Raw genomic sequence first — 20,555 nt, 5'->3', positions numbered from 1 at the left:
TGAAGGCTTGCTCGGACGAATTTTTCGATCAGAGTAGCTCTTTTCTTTTTCTCGTGCTCTCTCGAGCTCCTGATGCGCAATTTGATAAGTGTGTTCAAATCGGTCTCGCAGATTGAGAAGTGCTCGAGACTTCACTGTCGATGTTATCTTCTGTCCAGAACTCTAGAGAGCATGGTCAAGGGTCCTCGTAAATATTGTCCGTGGATACGATTAAAACAGCAGAAGCCAAAGCATGGTTGAGACACTTTTTGGCAGACGCAAATACATGCCAGTTTTTGAGGGCGCACCTGCAAAAGGTTGTCGCGGACTCCTAGCGGCTTTACATTTATGCAAACTAGGAGGTCCTAGCCACATTTGTTATAGAAAAACCAGACCATGCAGACACCATCGCCCATTACTTCGAACGACCGCATTCTAGCCCTATTTAAAAAGAGTTCAGTTCAGGGAATTGTTCAAATTGGATTTTGCTGTTGGATTTTAAAGTCACGCGAATACATTTTTTGTGTGGTAGCTACAATTTTTTGCGCAACAGAGATTTTGGGCACACCGGCTTAAATAAAAGCATGGTTGCCTCCTACGCAAAAAAAGGAGTATAGTATCAGGCTATGCTTGTTTGCGATTTGGGCGACCCATGCAGTATTTTCTTGGTTCCCATTATCAAGAATTTGTTGTCGTTTTACTTTTCACTTTTTCCAGCAAACCATGCACGTTGCAGGAATAAATGTTATCAATACTATGGGGCACATGTAAGTTTCACACCGGAAGTCCACGCAATCTAGCAAGAGTAGTTTACTATGCATCAAAAGTTGATGACGATACACAAACATCTCCACAAAATATCAGTAATATGTCCTGAGAATAGCAATATATTTAGATGAAATAATTGCATAAACATTCAGAACATTGCATATTGCCTCTAGAAGCATTGTCTTGTCAGTAAAAAACCCTTCAATGTCGAAACCTAAAATGTTCTCGCAACAATAACACTTATTGTGCCGTTCGCATAAGCTTTGTCGTATATTCAAATGTATTGTGTTGACGTACAGGGCTATGTTCTGGCAATGGCTTATACTAAAGTTTGACATGAATAGCTAAAACATACCAAAATAAAATATTGGCTGCTGACATTCATCTTCTACAGCCAAGGTCACGTCAACAGAAACCTGACAGGCAATACACCACACAAGGTCCACGATAATTACAGGTATGACGATGCCTTCACTTCTAAATGTTTTCACCCGTTCAAATTGCGCGCTACTGTGAAAATTGTATTTATTTTGCAAGAACAGGGTTCTTCCTTTAACACACGCTGTAAAAAACAGTGCATACCATTTGTGTTTCCCGCACGATTTAAAAATGACAAGCCATTTGAAAGCCTTTGTTTTATTGTTGCAGGTGCACCAAGGGCTTTGACAGCCTAATTCTGAGATGTACTATTATGAGCAATATGAAAGGGAACACAGGAACGCGTTGAAAACACCCTCAAATCCAGCTTAGAATGATACGCAGCGGCCGCCGTCGGAAACAAAGTGGAAAGGGGGACGCTGTTCTAACAACTGTCTCCATCCCTGCCGTGCGTCTTATCGGCTGTCCGACGATGCCATATTATCGGCGCAATGAGGTAGGCTGCTCCTAGGTAGAAATGCCAGTGGGGTGGGAGTACCAACAGTTAGTGGAAGAGCGCCCTCCTTTCCCCCTTTGTTTTTCACAGCGCCATCCACGTATCGCTCCGAGTCTGTTTCGAGGCTGTTTACCACGCGCTCCTGTGTTGTCTGTCATATTGCTCATAATAGTACATGCCCCGTCGACTAAGATGGATTGATTTAAAAGCATGTTTGTCCTAAAACACCTGTTCTGATATTGGCATTAGGTGTACGAAAGGAGTAGCTACATGCAACTGTTGGTAGATGCTTATGTGGAGTTTTGCGCGGACATGAGCTACCAATGCAATCATCCACCCAGTGTAAACATTTATTAGAAACTCAGAAAAGATGCGATTTGTAATCGCGGCTTTTATTCTGGCTATCTCAGCGACCACAGAAGAAAGGGAGTTTGCTACTTACGCGGACCTCTTGCAAGTAAGTAAGGCAATTTAGCTGCAATATTAGAAATGTCTTGTCACCAGCCATTTTTGACGTTTTGGTAGAAGCTACGAAACGGATACCATTTCTTGCACGCTTGAACTTTTGTTAACAGTTATTACCTCCAATGGCAATTCATAATTCTAAATATAAAAAGAAATCGTGTCGTTTTAAAAATATCAATGTGAACTTGTGACACAAAATATACGACGAATTTCTCAGCTTGTCTATCGCTAAAATGAAAACGGAGGAACTCTTGCGTGCTGCTGTTTCGGCGTATAATACTGATCAACATTTTATGTCTTGTTAAAATTAATTAATGATGTCAGTCCCAGCATTTGTACAAACTACTCGTTTGCATTATATCTCTCCTTCACTTACTCACAGCAGGCATCTTTGAGTGCGCAGCCCTTTGGCGGCAGTCTGTGGGCGATGCCGCGTTGTCCCGGTAACCGAGTGAACGATGGGAAGACCGACGAGTGAAATAAAAAGGGAACGATGAAAGAAAGCAAAGGAGGATAGTGTCGCGAAATCGGGAGGGGTGAGCGGTTCGCCGTAGCGGCGTGAGCCAGCGCTCTCGGAAAGTTTTTGGTGGGGGACGGGAGGGGGCAGTAGGCTGTGCCCGAACTTGGTGCTTAACGGCGCGACGCTTCGCATTCGCTTAAGCACTCGCTGAAGACGCAGTTCGTGGTCCCGTCCTTAGACGCACTATGCGCCGCCCAACGGTTGGCGCCGCCGACGTACAGGCTCATCATCGCTGCCGCCGAGAGAACCCACGAGTGAGTGCTGCCTCAGCGTACGGCTGCTGCGCCTAAATATCGCATTACGGAGTATCGTAATCGCCAGCCATTTTTTTATTTGAAGGAAACATCAAAACAACGTAATTTAAATCTTTTTCACTTGTGGTGCTGCCAGGATAAACAAAAAAAATTGTGTCCCTAGTTTCCTGCAAATGTGTAATGACAGCATTCGATCAGCCATTTGCTGCTTCGCGAGAACCGTCAACAATGTTGCTGACGACGAGATTCAAAAAGAAAAGCACCATTCCCCATATCCATAAAATCTCCTTTGAACTCATCACAAGGCGACATTTTTAAAATTCATCCAGTGAAACAGACGCGAGCCGGTGAAGGGCATGCACAAAAAAGAACTAACCAGAGATCATCACATTTTGGCTAAAGCGCTAAAAACGACTCGAGACAAAAGAACATATACAGTACAAAAGAGCTGCTGTGTAATAATTGAGTTTATCACCACCGCCCGCCCAAATCCCCGCAAGTAGAGAAGGAAGCAGAACTTTAAAAAAAGAGATCCTGTTTCCACTTGATGGAGCCGTGGCCATAATCTCTCAACGCTGTATTCTTCAGGCGTCCAAGGCGATTTTTACTAGCAAAACTTTGCCACCGCTTCAAATTGCTGCTTTATGTCGGGGGTACTAGCACCTGCCACAAAACCTAACTATGGGGAAGTTCACTCAACATAATTATTCAAGATAAAAATATTATAGTAACCACTGGCTTGACCTTTGGACAATGAACCACATCCACCATAATGAATATCTTGCTAGAAGCTCCACACGACAGGCAGGTAATCCATTTGAAAAACCCTCAAAACAGCTCTCCAATGTAGAGAAGTGGTCAGCGCTGTTATTGTCTGAGAGGCACACAACCACAGCCTATTGGGGTATAGAGCAGCAATGTCCTGTCGACTGTAGACTTGTTCGCGACGAAAAACTGCGGTAAAGCGGAGTTTGCTACGTCCCCGCCTCTCCGCCAAGGAGCCAAGGGCACCCCCTGTCATTGCTACGTCCATACACACTGAGGTCGTTGCGGCAACAAAACCTTTGAAAAGTACTACAGCGCATCTTGGTCGTGCCTCGCACCATTTCAGTGCGCTTGAGGATAATGTTCTCCATACACTACAGGAACTGTGCGGACTTTCACACTAGGTGCGCCGTGTTCGGTTCTGTTAGCGCACGTGGATCCCCAGAGCACGCCCCTTCTCGGTGTACACAGCAACGATCTTGACCCTTAGGCGGCTTCGCATGCATCCCTACAGGCCATTATTGCGTTGGCGTCTCCACTGGCACCTCACGTGTGTAATGACTGCCGCTCCCTCGATAAACAAAAGAAACCGTCTCCGAAAATCGCAGGGCCACCCGCAACAGTTCCTGCAATCAAAAGATCATAGAAAAATTGCCATGTTCTTAGTCGGGTTGCATCATGGTTTCCGTCCTGCACGAGACAAGTCTGTTAATATTTGTTTAAGCTACCAAGCAACTTGTTCTAGCTCACAATGCGGGATCCGTGGTAAGTTTTGTTAGTGGCTCAGGCAAGTCTAGGACAACAGTGGTTTCGCCAGGTGCAAGAAAAAATGGCAGACTGCTGCTATGCAGATGCTTTAAACACCAGCGAGGGCAGCCTTGATGCAACAGTACTTAGGGCATCGCTTATAGGCGTTTATTTCTCTTGTAATGCAGGAGCCTAAGAAGAATGGGGATGTCGTGTTCGAAATTATACAAAGTAACTAAGTAATCTATGCCATGATGAAACGTTGTAAACCCAACGCAAGCTCACTCAAACCGTGCAGTTCACTTAGGAAAGACTACTAGGTGTGCTCACTCTTCGGGCGGTGTAGCAAGGGTTATAGAAAAATCTTGTGTCGTGAAATCGCTGTCTGGTTACAAGTCCTGAAAAAGAGTCCGTCCGGGTAAATATTTTAAAAGGCCTTTAACAGCACATCCCTATTTTCGTTAGTGTAGCCAGAGAAGAAACCCATAACCGGGGAGTGCCCCTTGTCATTCATGATAATGTGTGACCTCAATTCACAAAACGCTCTCAATAAGGTCTGGGGTCGAAACAAAGACTAAGGTAGCGAATTAGAATGTGTTTTCTCGTCCCCAGGAGCTTGACTATACGACCAAGGACAGCCGATATAGTCGCTGACCGTACGCAACACCTACTTACACATGCACGTGGCAGTTAGACTTCTTGTTTACTTTTGGTTCACTGACGGGGGCGAGGAAAAAACCTTTATAGAAGCAACGTATTCTTAGGTAGATTGAAAGGCATAGAGAAACAGCCAAAAAAGTTGTATTTAAAAAAAGATAACGTAAACTGGTGGGACAAGTGTGAAATCAGCATGAATATAACTGCAATCCTGCTCATATTTGGTAGCCTAGGAACCGACGATGCTCGTGATGTTCTCACAGCATTTAAGAACGGAGAGCTAGCTTCACGGCGCAAATGGTTTCTTCGCAGAATATCTGTCTGCTGTAACGCGAGAGCGTCATTGTGCGCATTTTTCAACATCCCTCTAGCTGCTAGCCGTCCGCTATCAGCCGTGCTCCCCAAGCGCCCGCGGAAATACGTCATCCCTGCCACCCGGCAGCTACGACTGAGAGAGAGGGATGCGATGGCTCCCCTAAAACTGGAATATGGCGCAGCTGCTAATTAAGTGTCCAATAGAGGACAATGATACTAAGGCGAAGACCAAAGAAATGACATGAAATTTCAGCAGGGGCCGCGCCCGAGCAGTGAAGTTCATTCAACGCCTTGTCGGCAGTAGCATGCTCGGCTGACGAAGTCGCCAGCTGTGCCCGCCACTGGCGCCATCACGCCGATGTGCCTCTCCACCGGAAGATATAGATTTAAATTTTCGGTGCTTCACGTGACCAATGCACACCTCATCCATTAGGGGCGCGCAGTAGTGGAGGGTTCCGGTTTAATTTCGACAAACAGAGGATCTTAAGTGAGTGCTGAAATAATTTTGTGCTAAAATCAGTGAGTGCTGAAATAACGTCCTTTTTTCGTGCTGTTACCCGCAATGAGAGAACTACACCTTGCGTTTTTCTTTTCTGCTCCAATCAGAAAAACAGCCGCAACAGCCGGTAATCGAACCCGCGTCCTTGACTTCAGCAGCGCAACGCCTTACCCATTGAGCCATCGTGGCATGTTTTCTTAAGGAACTAATGTCGGCACCAGCATTGCGTCACCAACTAAAACAGCGAGCACAGGATTAGTGCCCGTCTCTCGAAAATCAAAGAAGGCCTAAATTATCAGCATAAACGAACATAAATCCCTGCAAATAGCGTCTAATTACATAAGTTTTCGACCTGCTTTTCAACATTCCCGCACTTCTGTTGTCGCCGCAAGCTGTGCTTGTCAAACGACAAATGGCGCAGTGGGGCCAAAATAAAAGTTGCACAAAAAATAGGTGCAGAGGTCGTCCCAGAGAACACTCTTGTAAGGCCTCTTGCTTGGGCTAATTGTGGCCTGTACTATTGTCTAAATATAAATTGTCAGCGTGGCTATAGACTCAAGCAACAAAAAATAACTCAGAATGGCCAAAAAGTGAAAACATTTAACTAGGTGCCCACGTTGTGAATTCTCTAACCAAAAACGGAGCAAGAATTTGAGGAGAAACAATAAGGCTTATGCAGCCAGCAATCATGACGGTATATCAAAAAAGCCAGCGTACCACATACTTACCCGCACCGAAGAAAATCAAAGGAACTCCATCATTAGGAGTACAGATAAGACAGCCCTCCATCTCGCATTTTTACCGGTATATGCACTGACAAAAGGAGGACCACCAGGTTAACAAAATTAACCCCCGGGCCCTGAGAAGGGCTTTCAAGAAGGGGAAGGACTTTAACTCTATGGAGTAAAGAAATAACATAACTTCGGCTCCAAAGGATGTACTTGGACAGCGCAGCAGAGCAGCAGGTGAAGGTCAGTAGGAGAGGCCTTCGTCCTGCAGTGGACCTACATTGACTTCTGCTGCTGATGATGATATATATACGCACAAAACGCTTTGAAGAAATTAGAGGAACCGTTCTCTTGGAACCGATGTGCTGTCTCGGAAAACAAAATCGAGGCGGCCTGTCGCATGGAAAAAAAGCACCCCATTCACCGGAAAAGAATAGACTGCACGTCATCACAGACGTGTCACCGATCCAGCGACCCTTCATACAAACTCTGTACCACTATCAAAAACAGGGATTCAAACTTACAGAAGATATGACAAGATCAAGAGTATTTGAGGAAAGCTCCAATATTGTGATGACACAGTGTACCCCGACTGCGGGATGCACGAACGTACCAGGGAGCAATTGCCATTGTTTACTACTGCGGAAATCTTTGTGAGTCCAAGACAGTTCTCATGCACGAACGAAGAAGCGGGAGTGTGCGCTATCCACTTAGCAATCCGACGAGCGCAAGTTTCCCATTGAAAGCAGTCAACACTAAAGAACATTACAAACTGCTTGGTGTAGGTAGGATATTTAAACGCTTCGTTAGGCACTCCCATTCACAATGAAGAAAGTTCACTACTTCCCCTAGACACACGGACGCAAGGATCTAAAAGACACCCACCAAGAAGCACACGAAACTACATGCTGGGAACCTTGAAGACTCGACTACCCCACTCCCATCGCATAAGAACGTTGAGAAGGTCTCGCAATCATACGCCTAGGAACACGATCTTTCCCCGAGCCACAAGGGTCCCTCAATCTTGAATAATTGCAAACTCTTTGAAGGGTACACCAACCCAAGAACCTGGAAATAAATGTGGGCGCAGATGTTCAGTGGAAACAAAATACTTTAACTCAAATCTGTTCTAAATTTGGGGAACAACCGCCGTCTTACAGCAACCTAGCCATGTTCAAAGAAACGATCAGGGGAGAATGACTCCAACATTACATATTCCACTTACATTGAAACAAGAGAGGCAGGTTTGACCAGCTAGGTACTTCAAGATGAGTGCGAGCTGATAGTGGAGAAAGAGAAGGAGCTCCTGGACCTGCGGTCCTAGACTTAATATTTCACATTTGAGCTTTTTATCATCTCTATACCCGCTTTTCCTGAACCGAAACTATTTCTTCCTCAACGAAGATTTTCACCCTTTCTCTATCTTTGGAAAAGGCAAAAATGTTCCGCCCCGCATAAACGTAGCGCAATAAACACTTTGAAACCCAGACACTGCAACCTTCTCGCTCATACTAACCAACCCACAGCTGCCACTACCCTTCACGCCCACATATTTGCACATAGGCACAGAAGGCCTCTATTTCTCCTGGGTCACGACGACTAAACACCCTTGCTGTCAGTCTTTTTCTCAATTCTCGTGAAGCAGAGATTGTAAACGCAGCAATTGCTTTCCAAAACGCACGATGGGAGTTGAAGTAACGATATTGCTTTGTAAGTTTTAATACCCGATAGCAAATGTCACCTACAATTTCTTGAACGTGTACCACCAAATTTACCTTTAGCATTTCTTGACACTCTGTGACTTCCTAAGAAAAAAAAATTCAGTAGTCACAATTTGTTAAGTAATCCATAAACGATTAAAACGCAGATTTCCAGCACCTGGGTCGTGGCAAGTTACCGACCCCCATTTTTTCATAAGGAATACTTGAACTGCGGTGATCGAAAACCCGGAACCATATGGACCTTTCCCATTGCAGGAAAAGTGCTTGAAGGGGAGAATGCGACCACCACACTTGGTTGCTCTTTCGAATTCGTTTGTCGGTGACGCTGTTGTCTAGTTTTACCAATCGCGGGACGCCACACTCGAGTTAATGAAGAGGCTAGCATTGCATAAATATGGTTCTCCGCTTTAGTCATCTATTTCCGAAAGCCTCTTTTTGGTTGCGCAGTGATGAAGATTGTGAATGTATTCCAGGGGCGGTGATGGAACGGTTTATAAATCAGAGTTTCCGGAGTGGCCGCAAAAAACCAACAAGAGTTTGGAGTTCGCACTGGTGAGGTCAGAGCATTCGTCAGAGGTGGCGTCTCTGATAATAGTTAGCGGCTAAAAGGATAGGCGGCGCCTGAAAGCTCATGCACCCAAAAGAATGGTGGAATAGATCTGCAACCTGTTTGTTTTTATATTTTTAAGTTCTTGTGCGTCGAGGGGCCTATTTGGATCTACTACCGGAATTATGAACGTGTCATCATCACAAAAGATCACATTGACGATGGAGCTTGTGCGTTTTGGATTATATTGTCAAGAAATCCTTACCAAATTTTTGTGTCAAATTATGGAGCGCTGCAAACGTAAGTACTTTTACGTTGCCCTGACATTTAGGATAGTATAAAATTGGATGCTTGAAATTTGCTTCTCTGTGTTTTGAAGCTAGATTTTCGCCGTTAATTGGAAGCAAAATGTGAAGGCTACCAGACACATTTGATTATTTCTGTAAAAGTAATGAGCATAATCATCCCGAAGTACTGTAACACGTAGGATTACTGAATACACGTTGCGCAGGAACAAACACAGATATGATGCTGCAAATTCACCTTCATATTTTCACATGTTTAACCTGGAAATTTGCCACATATACAACGAAACACAAAAATTGTCCTGCGTAATGGCCCAATAACTTTACAACAGCACAGCATATATCAAGATCTTGAGCACTAGTTTTTTTTAATGAAAACGCCATACTAAGGCAACCGAAATGCAGAAAAAATACGCCAGAAGATTTTGTGCCCAAAATATCATTTACACGCAATATATTCTCTGTCAATTCGATGTTCTGCTGCCCAAAAACACCTCAAGAAATTTAAACCGAAGTCAAGCTAACGGCATTTTTTACAGGTTTTTAGGACACTGTGACATTTTCTTCGCTACTGGTTTTTTTTACGGGCGGTTTAGAACAGGATTGTGTACTGCTCGCGGCACAGAGTCTCTTCTGGAGGTGACCATGTTGCCGTTTGATGTATGTAAACGACCATTCGGCGTTGCGTCGCAAAAGCCGTCGTAACCAATTTTGGTGGAGAGTTTGAAGAAGTTACAAAGGTGAAGTTGGTTTTGCTGAGTAGCTTCATGTAAGGCTTTATAGGGTAAGTCCAGTCTATAGGTTAAGTGCAGTCCGTATTCTGTGCATTGAAGTCTCCGAGGACCACCAGTCTGTGTCATCGGGAACGTTGCAACGTTGGGGGCTGGTTCGCAAAAGGTGGACGATTGCTGGCTGAGGCCGGGTCGGAGGTAGCTGTTGAGAACGTACCGCCTGAATTGCTTTATTGCATGGTAGGAGGCCCAGGAAAGTCTTGGTCTAGTTAGGATGCGGGTTTAGGGATTCTGGATGGTTTGAATGAGGTCGGCTCTTCGAGGTTTGGGTTGATGTTGTTGGGAAGCAACTTAAAAAAGCGTATTTAAATCAACGGGGCATTTCAACTTAGCCGAAATAAAAAGTAACGAATACTAACTCGGGTCATACTAACATCACTCCAGATAGAGGTATCCACTCATGTGCAGCTTTCCCGCTCATGGCAGTGCTCTCAACAGCGATTACCTCGTAGTTGTTTAGCGTAATTGAAAGTTATTTTGCGCTGCTAATATTGGGGGCGAGAACTTGCTTTGCACACAGTTTCAAGTTTTGCACGTTTTGCGGCTAGGTTCCTGAGCCATGGAAACTATCCCATACAAATGCATGGGGGGGGGGGGGTAATATTTGACAGCGAATGGCACATCAAATATTCAGAATCCTGGAACGTTCTTCTAGCGTTGTCATCTCCACGTTGACGTCTTGCTTTGTGACAAATATCACTTTCCTGAAGTGGTTTCCCTAGGTTCCTGAGAAGTCGGAATTTTGAGCGAGAAAGCTGGGTATGTATACGGATATATTTGAACTTGCATATATGCACCGACTAGCGGTAGCACCCGGCGATGCCCGAGTTGCTCATTATACTAATGAAAATAATGGGCATAACATGTGTTCAGGTATTCGTTACTTGTCATCATTGGCTAATTCATCGTGAAGTGCTACACAATTGGGGACTCCTGCCTGCTGTCAATGCATGAGCTTGAACCGGAGGCGTGTCGTGGTAATGGGAAACGTCTGACACTCGTGTTTTACTGCAACTCTCGTAAAAAAAATTGCACGAAGATGGTTCGTCAAGCGAGTCAGTGAAAGAGTGCAAAATGTTTTATTGAAGCGGTGAAGTGGGAGTGTTTCCCTATTCCAGGAAGCCATGTGATGAGCGGGCAGCCTTCGCTCTGGAGGCCAAAAATGCCTCGACATCCAAATGGCTGCTAGGCACTAGCTTCTCCCATAGCTCCGGTGTGGGAAAGCGGTATGGAAGAGGGGAAAGGTTTGGGTTTTGCTTGCACTCTAATATAATATGAGGGACAGTGACGGGTTGTAAAGAGAACTTACATTCGGCAGAACGTTGCGTTGGGATCATACGAAGGGGTAGGACTGGGTCAGGGAAGGTATTATTACCCAATTGAAGTGTTATCGCAGGCGGTATGAACGATGCTCATCGGTCACAGTTTTGTGATGATTAACATGCATTCTATGGGAGGCGCGGGGCGGCGCGAAGTCCCAACAGATGACGAGCCAATACCCTGGCGCTTTTTATAGGTCACATCTTCTCTTTTAGATGTTTAATAAATGACCCGGGCTACTACGGGAGGCGCGGGGTAGCAAGAAGCGCAAACAGATGGCGAGCGCTATGGGAATGCAGGAAACTTCAACTGAGTTCCAGGTCCAGAAGGGTGTACATTTAAAGATCTGGCTGATATTTTTATCCGCATGTTAAGACAAAATGCTAAAATCCATTTTTGGGCAACTGGATAAGTAGCATTTGCAATTAAAAACGAATTCGATACATCAACGGATTTATCAATGCGTAAAAAGACGCCATTTTTTCCGAAATTGTGACTGTCCTTATTTGACGCGTGTCATAAAGAATGTTGTATAAATCTGTTTAGATACCTGAGTAAGTTTACCTATATCATGAAAAACTAGCTCAATGACTCAAATGGCCTGAGATTAAAAAAATTAATATCTCAAATGGCCTCCGATAACCAATATGTGCTCACAAAATTTCAAGCCATCCGAACCACATGTTTGGCTAGGCGCGGACATCACCCGCTAGGCCTTTTCGGCACATGGGGCGTGTCATTTCTAAACCAAATTGGCCCTTTCACCGGCATCGTTGTACGTAATCATTAAAATCGGCTTTCTGCATTTGTATGAGTAACAATATTTTAGCAAAAAACAATTGTGTCAGAGAATCAGTGAAAAAATATTTGGAGCTCTAAAGGAACACCCATTTTGATCCAGAATCCGGAGTCATCCCGATATCGTACTCCAGGTCTCTCTCCGAACCTTACATTGAAATAGCAAGCTCCTTACCGTGTTATCAAAAGCACTTCGCCAGTGAATTATATCGTCGAACCAGTTATGTCGTCATCGGATCTTCGGCACCGCGGCCGTGAGACTGTGCATGTTCAGCGACTCAAGCCCTACTATGATCCGCTGGTTCCGTCGTCACCATGAGTCGCCAGGATGGCTCCCTCTTCTCGCCGGGGATGATTGTAGCGAAGAACCTGAATATTAGAAGATGGACACTTTTCCAGTGGCTATGTCCAGTCATAACATAGCAGTTGGTGGACAATATTCCGAGAAGGTTATGTGCCATGCAGCGCTTTCGGACGGAGACGAAGTGTGTCCTCGCACAGCTCGAACCTCAGTCCCGGTTTCCTACGTCCGCTCGGACTCTGCCTGACTTGACGACGTGAGCGTTTGCAGGTGTCAGTAAACGTCACCACACATAATTAAATTCAATTGAACTGAATTGAATAACATATTACAATAAAATTCTGCTGCTGTGATCTGATGGTACTATTGGTTCTTCAACTGCTTTTTGTGTTACAATTCTGTTCGCTTTACTTCACTGTTACCTTTGTACAGTTTGTTATGTAAATTTTTAGTTAAGTTATTCTTTGTCTGCGATTTCCGGCTGTCGTGTTATCATTTTTGTTTTTGCCTGTTTTGTTCAATAGTACGCCTAAAATCCTGCTATCTCGCCCCCTCTTATGTAATGCCTCCGGGCCCTTAAAGGCATAATAAATGAAATGAAGCGAAGTGAAATGATTGAAATTATTCAGATTCCTAAGATAGGTGTTGGTCGTACCGAGAGCGTGAAACTGCCTTTGTCACAGTTGTACGAGTTACACATATACGCAAAAGACTAGTCCGATACATCGGCAACCACACACGCAGAAATTTGTGAAAACAGCATTCTGCCTTATCCTTTATTAAGGATATCATATCGATATATTAAGCCTTACCGAAGTTCTACGCCAATACAAATGTACTCGCAAAATTTCCTGCAGCTGCCTACAGCAGTTTGGACTGGGCTTTCATGAGTAAGTGAGTGAGTGAGTGAGTGAGTGAGTGAGTGAGTGAGTGAGTGAGTGAGTGAGTGAGTGAGTGAGTGAGTGAGTGAGTGAGTGAGTGAGTGAGTGAGTGAGTGAGTGAGTGAGTGAGTCAGTAAATCAGTGAATGTGTTAGTCAGTGAGTTGCTAGGCCTCTCTGAGCAACCGGGTTATCGGAATTCTTGAAAAAGTTCTTAAATTTATATTTCCCCGCTAGGCTGTAAGTTGTACGCACTTTGCTTCGTATCAGTTTGGTTCTTATCGGTTGAAAAGCGAAGGTGCTGATGTTCTGCTTTTACTCTGTGGTGTCAACGAGTTCCTGAAATGGGCAGCCTGTGAGTTCGGTTTGTATTTATCGACCATAAATATTGAAACTTCGGTGTGTTCGCAGCCACAGTGAAAAATTGCACACTGACACTTCAATTCAAACCTGCGATTTCAGCGCAAGGAGGTGTCTTTTCTTCCTACAAAAACCTATATCTTTATGACTCTTTGATAAATATTCACATAAAGTGCAATCAATACAATGCAGCGCTGTGATAGCAGAAACGGAATATAAAAAAAAACAGTGATTTTACTTTGTTGTATAAGCTGAAGGCCAGCTTCCATAGATATGTAAATATTATGAACAGGTCGTTTTTTAATCACTTTTCAGCCACAGACCAAATATCTTCTATGCAACGCCTTCTAATTCTTCTTCCGGAAATCCCATTCTAACTCTTACATCCTTCAGTGGTAAGTATTGGAAACTCTTTTTCTAAGAAATACCGGAGCATCTCTTGCATAGCTCAAAGGAAATGGGTACTTGATATATTTTAAGAAGCGGGCATTGGATTTGCTGTTGTAAAGTCCTCCGAAATATTCGTGCATTTTTTGCACCTGACCAAAAAAATTTTTGTACGTTGCAAACAAAGTAAAAATATTTTGGTTACATGGTGTGTAGCGGTTCTCTTTTTAGAGTGTCAATTTTGTTGCCACTAATTGCTGAGTGTCAGCCATATTTAGTAATTGCTATAACCAGTCAAACAAAACATTAGTCGGCAATAAAAGCGACAAAGAATAACATTTGATAAGCCGTACCGATATGCTGATGAGTGATTACCTTGTTTCTTTTAAGCTATCAGCAATTCCGACATTAAGCGCGGGGCCTTATTCGTATTATCTATATTATCTAAATTAGGTAAATGAAATAGGCCTGCAGTATTAACACGTGCGGGCCCAAAAACTTTAAAAAGATGTTGCTGCTGGAAACGAAACAAATTATTTGTGGGAACCGTTTTTATGTTATGGGCTAAATTACTTTCTCAACATTACTTTCTGTACTCCTTGTGTTTCCGTATTATCCGATGCAGTAATTCCACCATATCATGCTTCGCTCTGAATACAATCCCTCGTGTACCTTTATATTCCTTCTTGGCAGCATAATCACACAGCGCAAACTGCGAGCACTCCTCTTTGGATTGTAACTACCTATGCTGAAACGCTGTTAGTTGAAACAAAAAGCAACTAGCGGTTTCTCGAGCGTTTTCAAGAATACCTCTGATTGTACTCGACGTTGTTCTGGTTATTACCCTACTTACGCATTCACGTAATGAACGCACCCCCCCCACCCCCTGTAGTCGACAAATTATTGTTTCCTTTTCCCTTCGTAATAAACGCACCCCAAACTTTCCAACCCTGCAGTCCCACGAATGGCTGTACTGTAGCTTTCGCACTTCATTCGCTCCCGCTGATGATGATCGCACATGCAAACTAAAGCCATCTTTCGGAGTTGTCCCGAACAATCTAGAGCTGTGTCGTTTGACAGCCAATCACAACGATGCTCAGTCGGTTCAGTGTGCTTTGTTATTTGCTTGCTTCCACTTTTCAGTCGGCGATGGGCCGAAATGTAAGTTACATGCCTAGGTTTAGGTTAACGGTTGTGGAGTACGCAGTTGGGCATGGGAACCGTGCGGCCGGCAAATACTTACGAATTGGCGAAGTGAATCCTTGGCAAACAAACACGAATGCAGTTCTTTAAAAAAAGCTGTGTGTTTGCCCTTTGGGTGGGCGCATGTTTACTCCGAAAGGTAGGTTGTTTAATCTATTACTTTGTTTCGGGTCGGCCTTCTTTTGTCACCCCTTAAAAGTTTCCTAAAAATTGCCCCCATACTAAACGCACCCCCAACTTTGTTTCTCTTTTACGGAAAAAAAGTGCGTTCATAACGCGAATAAATACGGTATACAACAGTCAAAGTAGTTCCTTATACGGTTGAAAACGACACTGCTGATGTTTTATTGTATGCAGATGAATAAATTTTATTTGGTTGCCTGATAACAGAATCATCGCTCCTTTGGCATGCAGACGTAACGGTAGAATATACTGCCATTTTAGGAAGTAAATTCCCTTTCTCTCGGGTTGTGTCTCTACAGTCCTTCGCAATCAATTTGTTTAGCATGTGTCGAAATCACCGGAGAGGGTGAAAGAAATTCGCTGAAGCCGCTTCTTCTGATCGTCTAGATTTGCTCGCTTGAAACGGAGGAAAAATTTGCATATCTAGATAAACAATCTAAACACATTGTTTTTCCAGATATAAGTGTCACATCTCACGAAATCACGAGGTATTTTTCTAAACAACCACTTTATATCAAACGCCGCAAGCTCCACAGCGCGAACTGCTCACGTTTTTCGACGTAATTAATATACTTCATGTGTACGTCGTAGATTTCTTTATTAGAAATGTAAAACGTACCCCAGCGAGGCACTGTGCCAAGTATCGCATAATCATAACTAGAAACGAATTAGTTGTTTGCGCCTCCGTCTGCGCAGACCCCTCAAATAAATTGACCAGAGAGTAGTATGTGCACGCATTTTGTTGACGGGCCGAGTGTGAACTTACGTAGACAACCTAAAACAAGCATTGTCCATGTCACAACGTTACTGCGGAATTCCCTTGCATGTCGCTGAAGACCGGCATAGTACATTTGTCCTTTAAAGCTAAGCAGCAGTTCTGTCATCTCAAACATGCACCCCATAAAAGCAACGACGCTAAAACTAGCGCCGACCTGGAAGTACACCAACATCCCAGCTTGGATGCCTAAGTCTCTCCTGGCACCTTTTTAAGCATTCAAGCAGTATACCAGAATACAATATTATGTGAATACTTTTGTTTGTGCTGAGCACGTTTTTTTAAATGAATGTATAGTTTTTAGTAATGGGTCACTTGATCACGGAAAAATATTACCTACAGCATTTCCAGCTTTATTCCATTTGTATTGTCCTGTTATGTATGTGGGATATACTTACGCATTATCGCCTGCTTTACCAAAAAATACGTTAAAATGTACTTTTTTAGTGAAACATAGTTTTTCTTAGAAACGTTTCAATGGTTTTCTTACCAGGTAAGACCAAGACAGTGTACACGATGCGCTACTACAACGGTGAGGGCAAATGTGCGGTTTTCTACTATGACCCCGGTGGTAAGTGAAAATGTTTTAGTATATCTTAAACAGTTCCCAATAAATGAACCAACAATATTCTTTCCTGAATAAGCTACAGCGTAGGATAACCATAAGGCGTGGTAGGCAAATTGCTTCCGCTTATTGAGGGATGATGTCTGGAGCATTACCCTGTGGTAGGCATAGAATTTTATGTCCTCTCATGATATCCGTATTTTGATGAAAGGCTTGACTAAAAATTGCGGATATGCATAGGGCGGGAGTGACGGTCCGTTTTTTGTAGTCTGTGTACAGGGAGCAAACAGCCGGCTTCTAGCTAACGTGAAAGGTATCGACCTGGAACATAATGCAGAGAAACGCATTTTGCATGGTCAGTGTTCTTAAAAACAATAGTCTTTCTTGAGCTACAAAACCGCAGATATTTTGGTCCGTCGTTCTTTATGTCTGTCTGTCCGCCAGTCTATCGGTCTGTCTGTGACTCGATTTCGCCACCCTGCCAAAGTGAAACAGAAGCTGCGCAATAGTTTTATGTACCCACAGCCAAATCTACACGTGGGCTTTGCCAAGCTATTAGGCTTTCTCAACCGGCTGAGCTTAGCATGCAAGCTCTCATGCAAGACAAAGCACAGGAATAAATTCGTTAAGTGCACTGAGCGTGTCGTGTACCAGATTCCGCTACGTTGCGGCAAGGTGTACGTGGGCCAGTCGGGCAGGTGCCTGAACGAACGCTTAAAGGAGCACAGCTACAATGTTCGTACTAAGAACGGAGGCTTTCACGATATGCACTGCAAAAACTGCAAAAAGTGTGGCTGTTCCCCTCCCCGCTTTGAAAAGTCTGTTGTTTTGTCCAAGCACCGACACCCCCTTACACGCGAAATTTTGGAGGCGAAAACCATCGCTGATTTGGGGGATAACTGCATTTCCAAGCCGCCGGTTGCTCTCGGGGCAAAGGAGTTGGAATTTTTAAGGTAAAACCCGTGAATTCTTGTGCAGAGCGTTTTTCTTTCGCGCATGCGTCTTCTGGTTGCCCGCACGTGAATTTGGCAACTTCGCATTTGTAAAGTTCTTTCGTTCTTTTTTTATCGGTTTTTATCGGTATAATTGCGTTGTATTCTTTTATCGTCTTTTGACAATGTTAAACTTCTCCGCAGTTTTATTTGGGTTGTTGTGATATTGACTACATCCTGGTTGGTTCAAATGAGGCATGTTGGCTGATAAGGAGCACTATATATGTTGTGTTTGGGATTTTGTGTCATTAAAGTTGGAAGTTAGCGCTCCAGTGTGTCGTCGTCTGTGTTCTTGTCCATGTCTTTGCTGTGCTTCAATACGCCAGATGTACCAACTCGCCCAAACCAATACTCTCCTGAACTCCTTTTGTCCCCTTTTCCGTTATGTATGTGACGAGCTGGGCAAATCGCCCTTGATTGTTCTTCCTACACGGTCTCTGCGTAAAGCAGCTTGGCGATTATTGTAAATGCCATGCTCAATTGTCTGCTGCGGGCCTTCACTGGTGAGATCGCATCCTCTCACTGCCATCGGGAAGACATCGTGTATCAGTCAACAGAGAACGGGGGAAAAGCCTTTATTTTTTGCAGCTTGGTGCTTTTATAGCTACGGTGAACACACGGTCACGTGTGGCTGTAACCAGTTGCATCGGTAGCCACCACCAGTTTGTACGAGCATGCGCAGCTTACATGATACACACTTTAACATCTGCGTTTTTTTAGATGCGACGCATCTCTTGCTCTGAGGCATGTCCCTCCTGCGTCGGCGCTGTCTGGCGTCCGCACGCCAGCTGCGCATGCGCGACTCTCCTCCCGTCTTCTCTCCGACAGCTGTGCGCGCAACGCTCTCACTCCGCCTCATTATCAAAAACAACAGCTGTGTGCGCGCGCTTCGCTCGCTTCGCTCCGCTCCCGTCGCGCAAGCGTATGCATGCGCGACTCTCCTCCGTTGTCTCCTCTCCTTGAGGCGCTGTGAATATAAAGCGGGTATCGCGCTGCAACGGTTCAGTCAGCGCTCGCTCTCGTTCGACTTCGCGTCAGTTTGTTGACTACTGCGTGCTTGACTTGATTCTTCCGATGAAGACGTGATGGAAGCGACGGTCCCGTCATGAAAAGTAAAATTACGCCCATCTTCCCGCGTATGAGAACACCCGCATGTAATGGAATGTATCATACGCGTTCACAGCACGTTTCACCGGTTTAGAGATTCAACCCAATGGAAACGCCAATTGAACCCCCCCCCCTCATGATTCGTCGCATCCCACCAGGGTTCCCTCGCGGGAAGATGGCGTAATTTTGTATTTTTGTCTCGCCCCTTAGTCTAAATATCTGCGTTATAGCCTAGATGTCTTGCTACTTTTTAATTACCATGTTATAGCATTTGTTTGAATGTTCTTTAAATTACTCCTGCAGCCTCTATAGCGTGTCTACCACATGTTACATGTCGATGCCCACAACGCAATTGTTTGGTCGACTTTGAGTAAGCTAAAGCCAAGGTTCGCCGGTATTTCAATATGTGCTCTGGATTCCATTAGGCATGCTCTCGGAGGGAATCCGAGACAGTCAACCACCGAAGTTTCTTTTTAATTTTTATTTTCCTCGCGTCGTCAACCACTTTTCACTCGAAGCCTAAAATGTCTATGGTTCAAGCAGACGCCAGGCAAGGTATTCAATTTGGCGGTACAAAAAACTTGACATTGCGATCGGAACGCGCGAGCCGGCAGCTTGCGGTGCGAAACAGGAACAGCTGTGCGTTCGGCATTTTCTCAGTTATTGTTTTGCTTCTGATGTTCCATTTTCAAGCCAACATAAATATCATGTCCGTCACACAGAAAAGCAGGTTAGAAGAGTCCAGCTGCTTGATCGTCTACGAAAAAGCAGATACCATCATACAACTGGCTGTGCTTGTCCAGAAGATAAAATCATTATTCGGCGAATCCATACATAAATAGAACGGTGTATCACAGCATTCAGTCGGACTGTTACATTGGGTGACCAGTACTTTCCCGTTATTCAGCGTGCAATTACAATGACATGTATGTCCCTCTGCTGACAACCGCGTTTTTTATGAGAAATTTGTTCTTTAATCATGTTGGAGTCTTTTAGGGGGGTGGGGGGCGAGTATACCCAGAAAACTAAAATAAAAACCTCTCTCTGCTGAGTAAAGTACGCCGCCTTCGCCCTCCAGAAATTAGCAATCTATTTTACGCGCTTCCACAAAATTTACTCTCTTGATTGGGTTCCTCACCACAAAGAATGACGTTTTTTTGTGTGTGTCTTTCTGCAGGCTCAGCTAATATCATGCTGTTCTACTGGGGAAGGCGGGACCAACCTTTGATTCCTGATTGTGAGAAAATGTACGACGATGTGAAGACCATTAGAAAAAATTATGTTTTCAGCGAATTTATTTGCTCACAGATGATGAATAGAATAAATCAGATACGGTTGTTGTGAGCCACCATTACTGTCTATGCTCCAATTTATTCTTCGCGTGATAAAGAATACAAGAGATTCAAAAGATGCGATATTTTATTCACATACGCGTTGCACCAAAACTCAAAGTATACACAAAGCTTTGACTGGCACTACCAACACCAAGAAGCCCAAGAAGTAACACTCAAAGGTGTGGTTTCGCTTATTTTTTTACGTATTTTTATGCACTTGATTTTATCAAATAAAACCAGCCAACGTAGGGACTAAACGTACGATGCGTCAGGTTTAGTTCACTTGATAGAAAATTTCACCATCTTCCCGCAGGGGAACTTTGAGTAGTATGCGAAGCAGCCATGGGGTCGACTCCAATTGCCATTAATTTTCAGTTTGATCGCGGCGTTGCGGGAGGAGAATGAGGGGAGCGGAA

The 20,555-nt window shown here is 44.2% G+C and overlaps 1 protein-coding gene across 1 annotated transcript; it reads left to right on the top strand.

Annotated features, from left to right (window-relative positions):
- The first annotated feature begins 1,718 nt into the window (after positions 1 to 1,718).
- LOC144151811 (uncharacterized) lies at positions 1,719 to 20,156 on the top strand. Its single transcript, XM_077682945.1, has 5 exons — positions 1,719 to 2,078; positions 8,982 to 9,139; positions 13,909 to 13,988; positions 16,635 to 16,712; positions 19,983 to 20,156. The coding sequence occupies exons 1-5, from the start codon at positions 1,992 to 1,994 to the stop codon at positions 20,147 to 20,149; spliced, it is 570 nt and encodes a 189-aa protein (XP_077539071.1). The 5' UTR covers positions 1,719 to 1,991; the 3' UTR covers positions 20,150 to 20,156.
- Positions 20,157 to 20,555: the final 399 nt, after the last annotated feature.

The sequence above is a fragment of the Haemaphysalis longicornis genome, unplaced genomic scaffold, assembly GCF_048455015.1.
Source record: "Haemaphysalis longicornis isolate Haplotype H1 unplaced genomic scaffold, Haemaphysalis longicornis Haplotype H1 scaffold_9, whole genome shotgun sequence".
Classification (NCBI taxonomy): Eukaryota; Metazoa; Arthropoda; class Arachnida; order Ixodida; family Ixodidae; genus Haemaphysalis; species Haemaphysalis longicornis.
Note: the sequence above shows the minus strand (reverse complement) of the source record. Positions and strands in the feature narration are given on the sequence as shown.

Bases quoted from the DNA above. Each gene is read 5' to 3' on its own strand.
- LOC144151811 (XM_077682945.1), top strand. From the start codon at position 1,992: ATGCGATTTGTAATCGCGGCTTTTATTCTGGCTATCTCAGCGACCACA. The intron at 2,079-8,981 runs GTAAGTAAGGCA...TATATTTTTAAG, and splicing joins CTTACGCGGACCTCTTGCAA to TTCTTGTGCGTCGAGGGGCC. The intron at 9,140-13,908 runs GTAAGTACTTTT...ATCACTTTTCAG, and splicing joins AATTATGGAGCGCTGCAAAC to CCACAGACCAAATATCTTCT.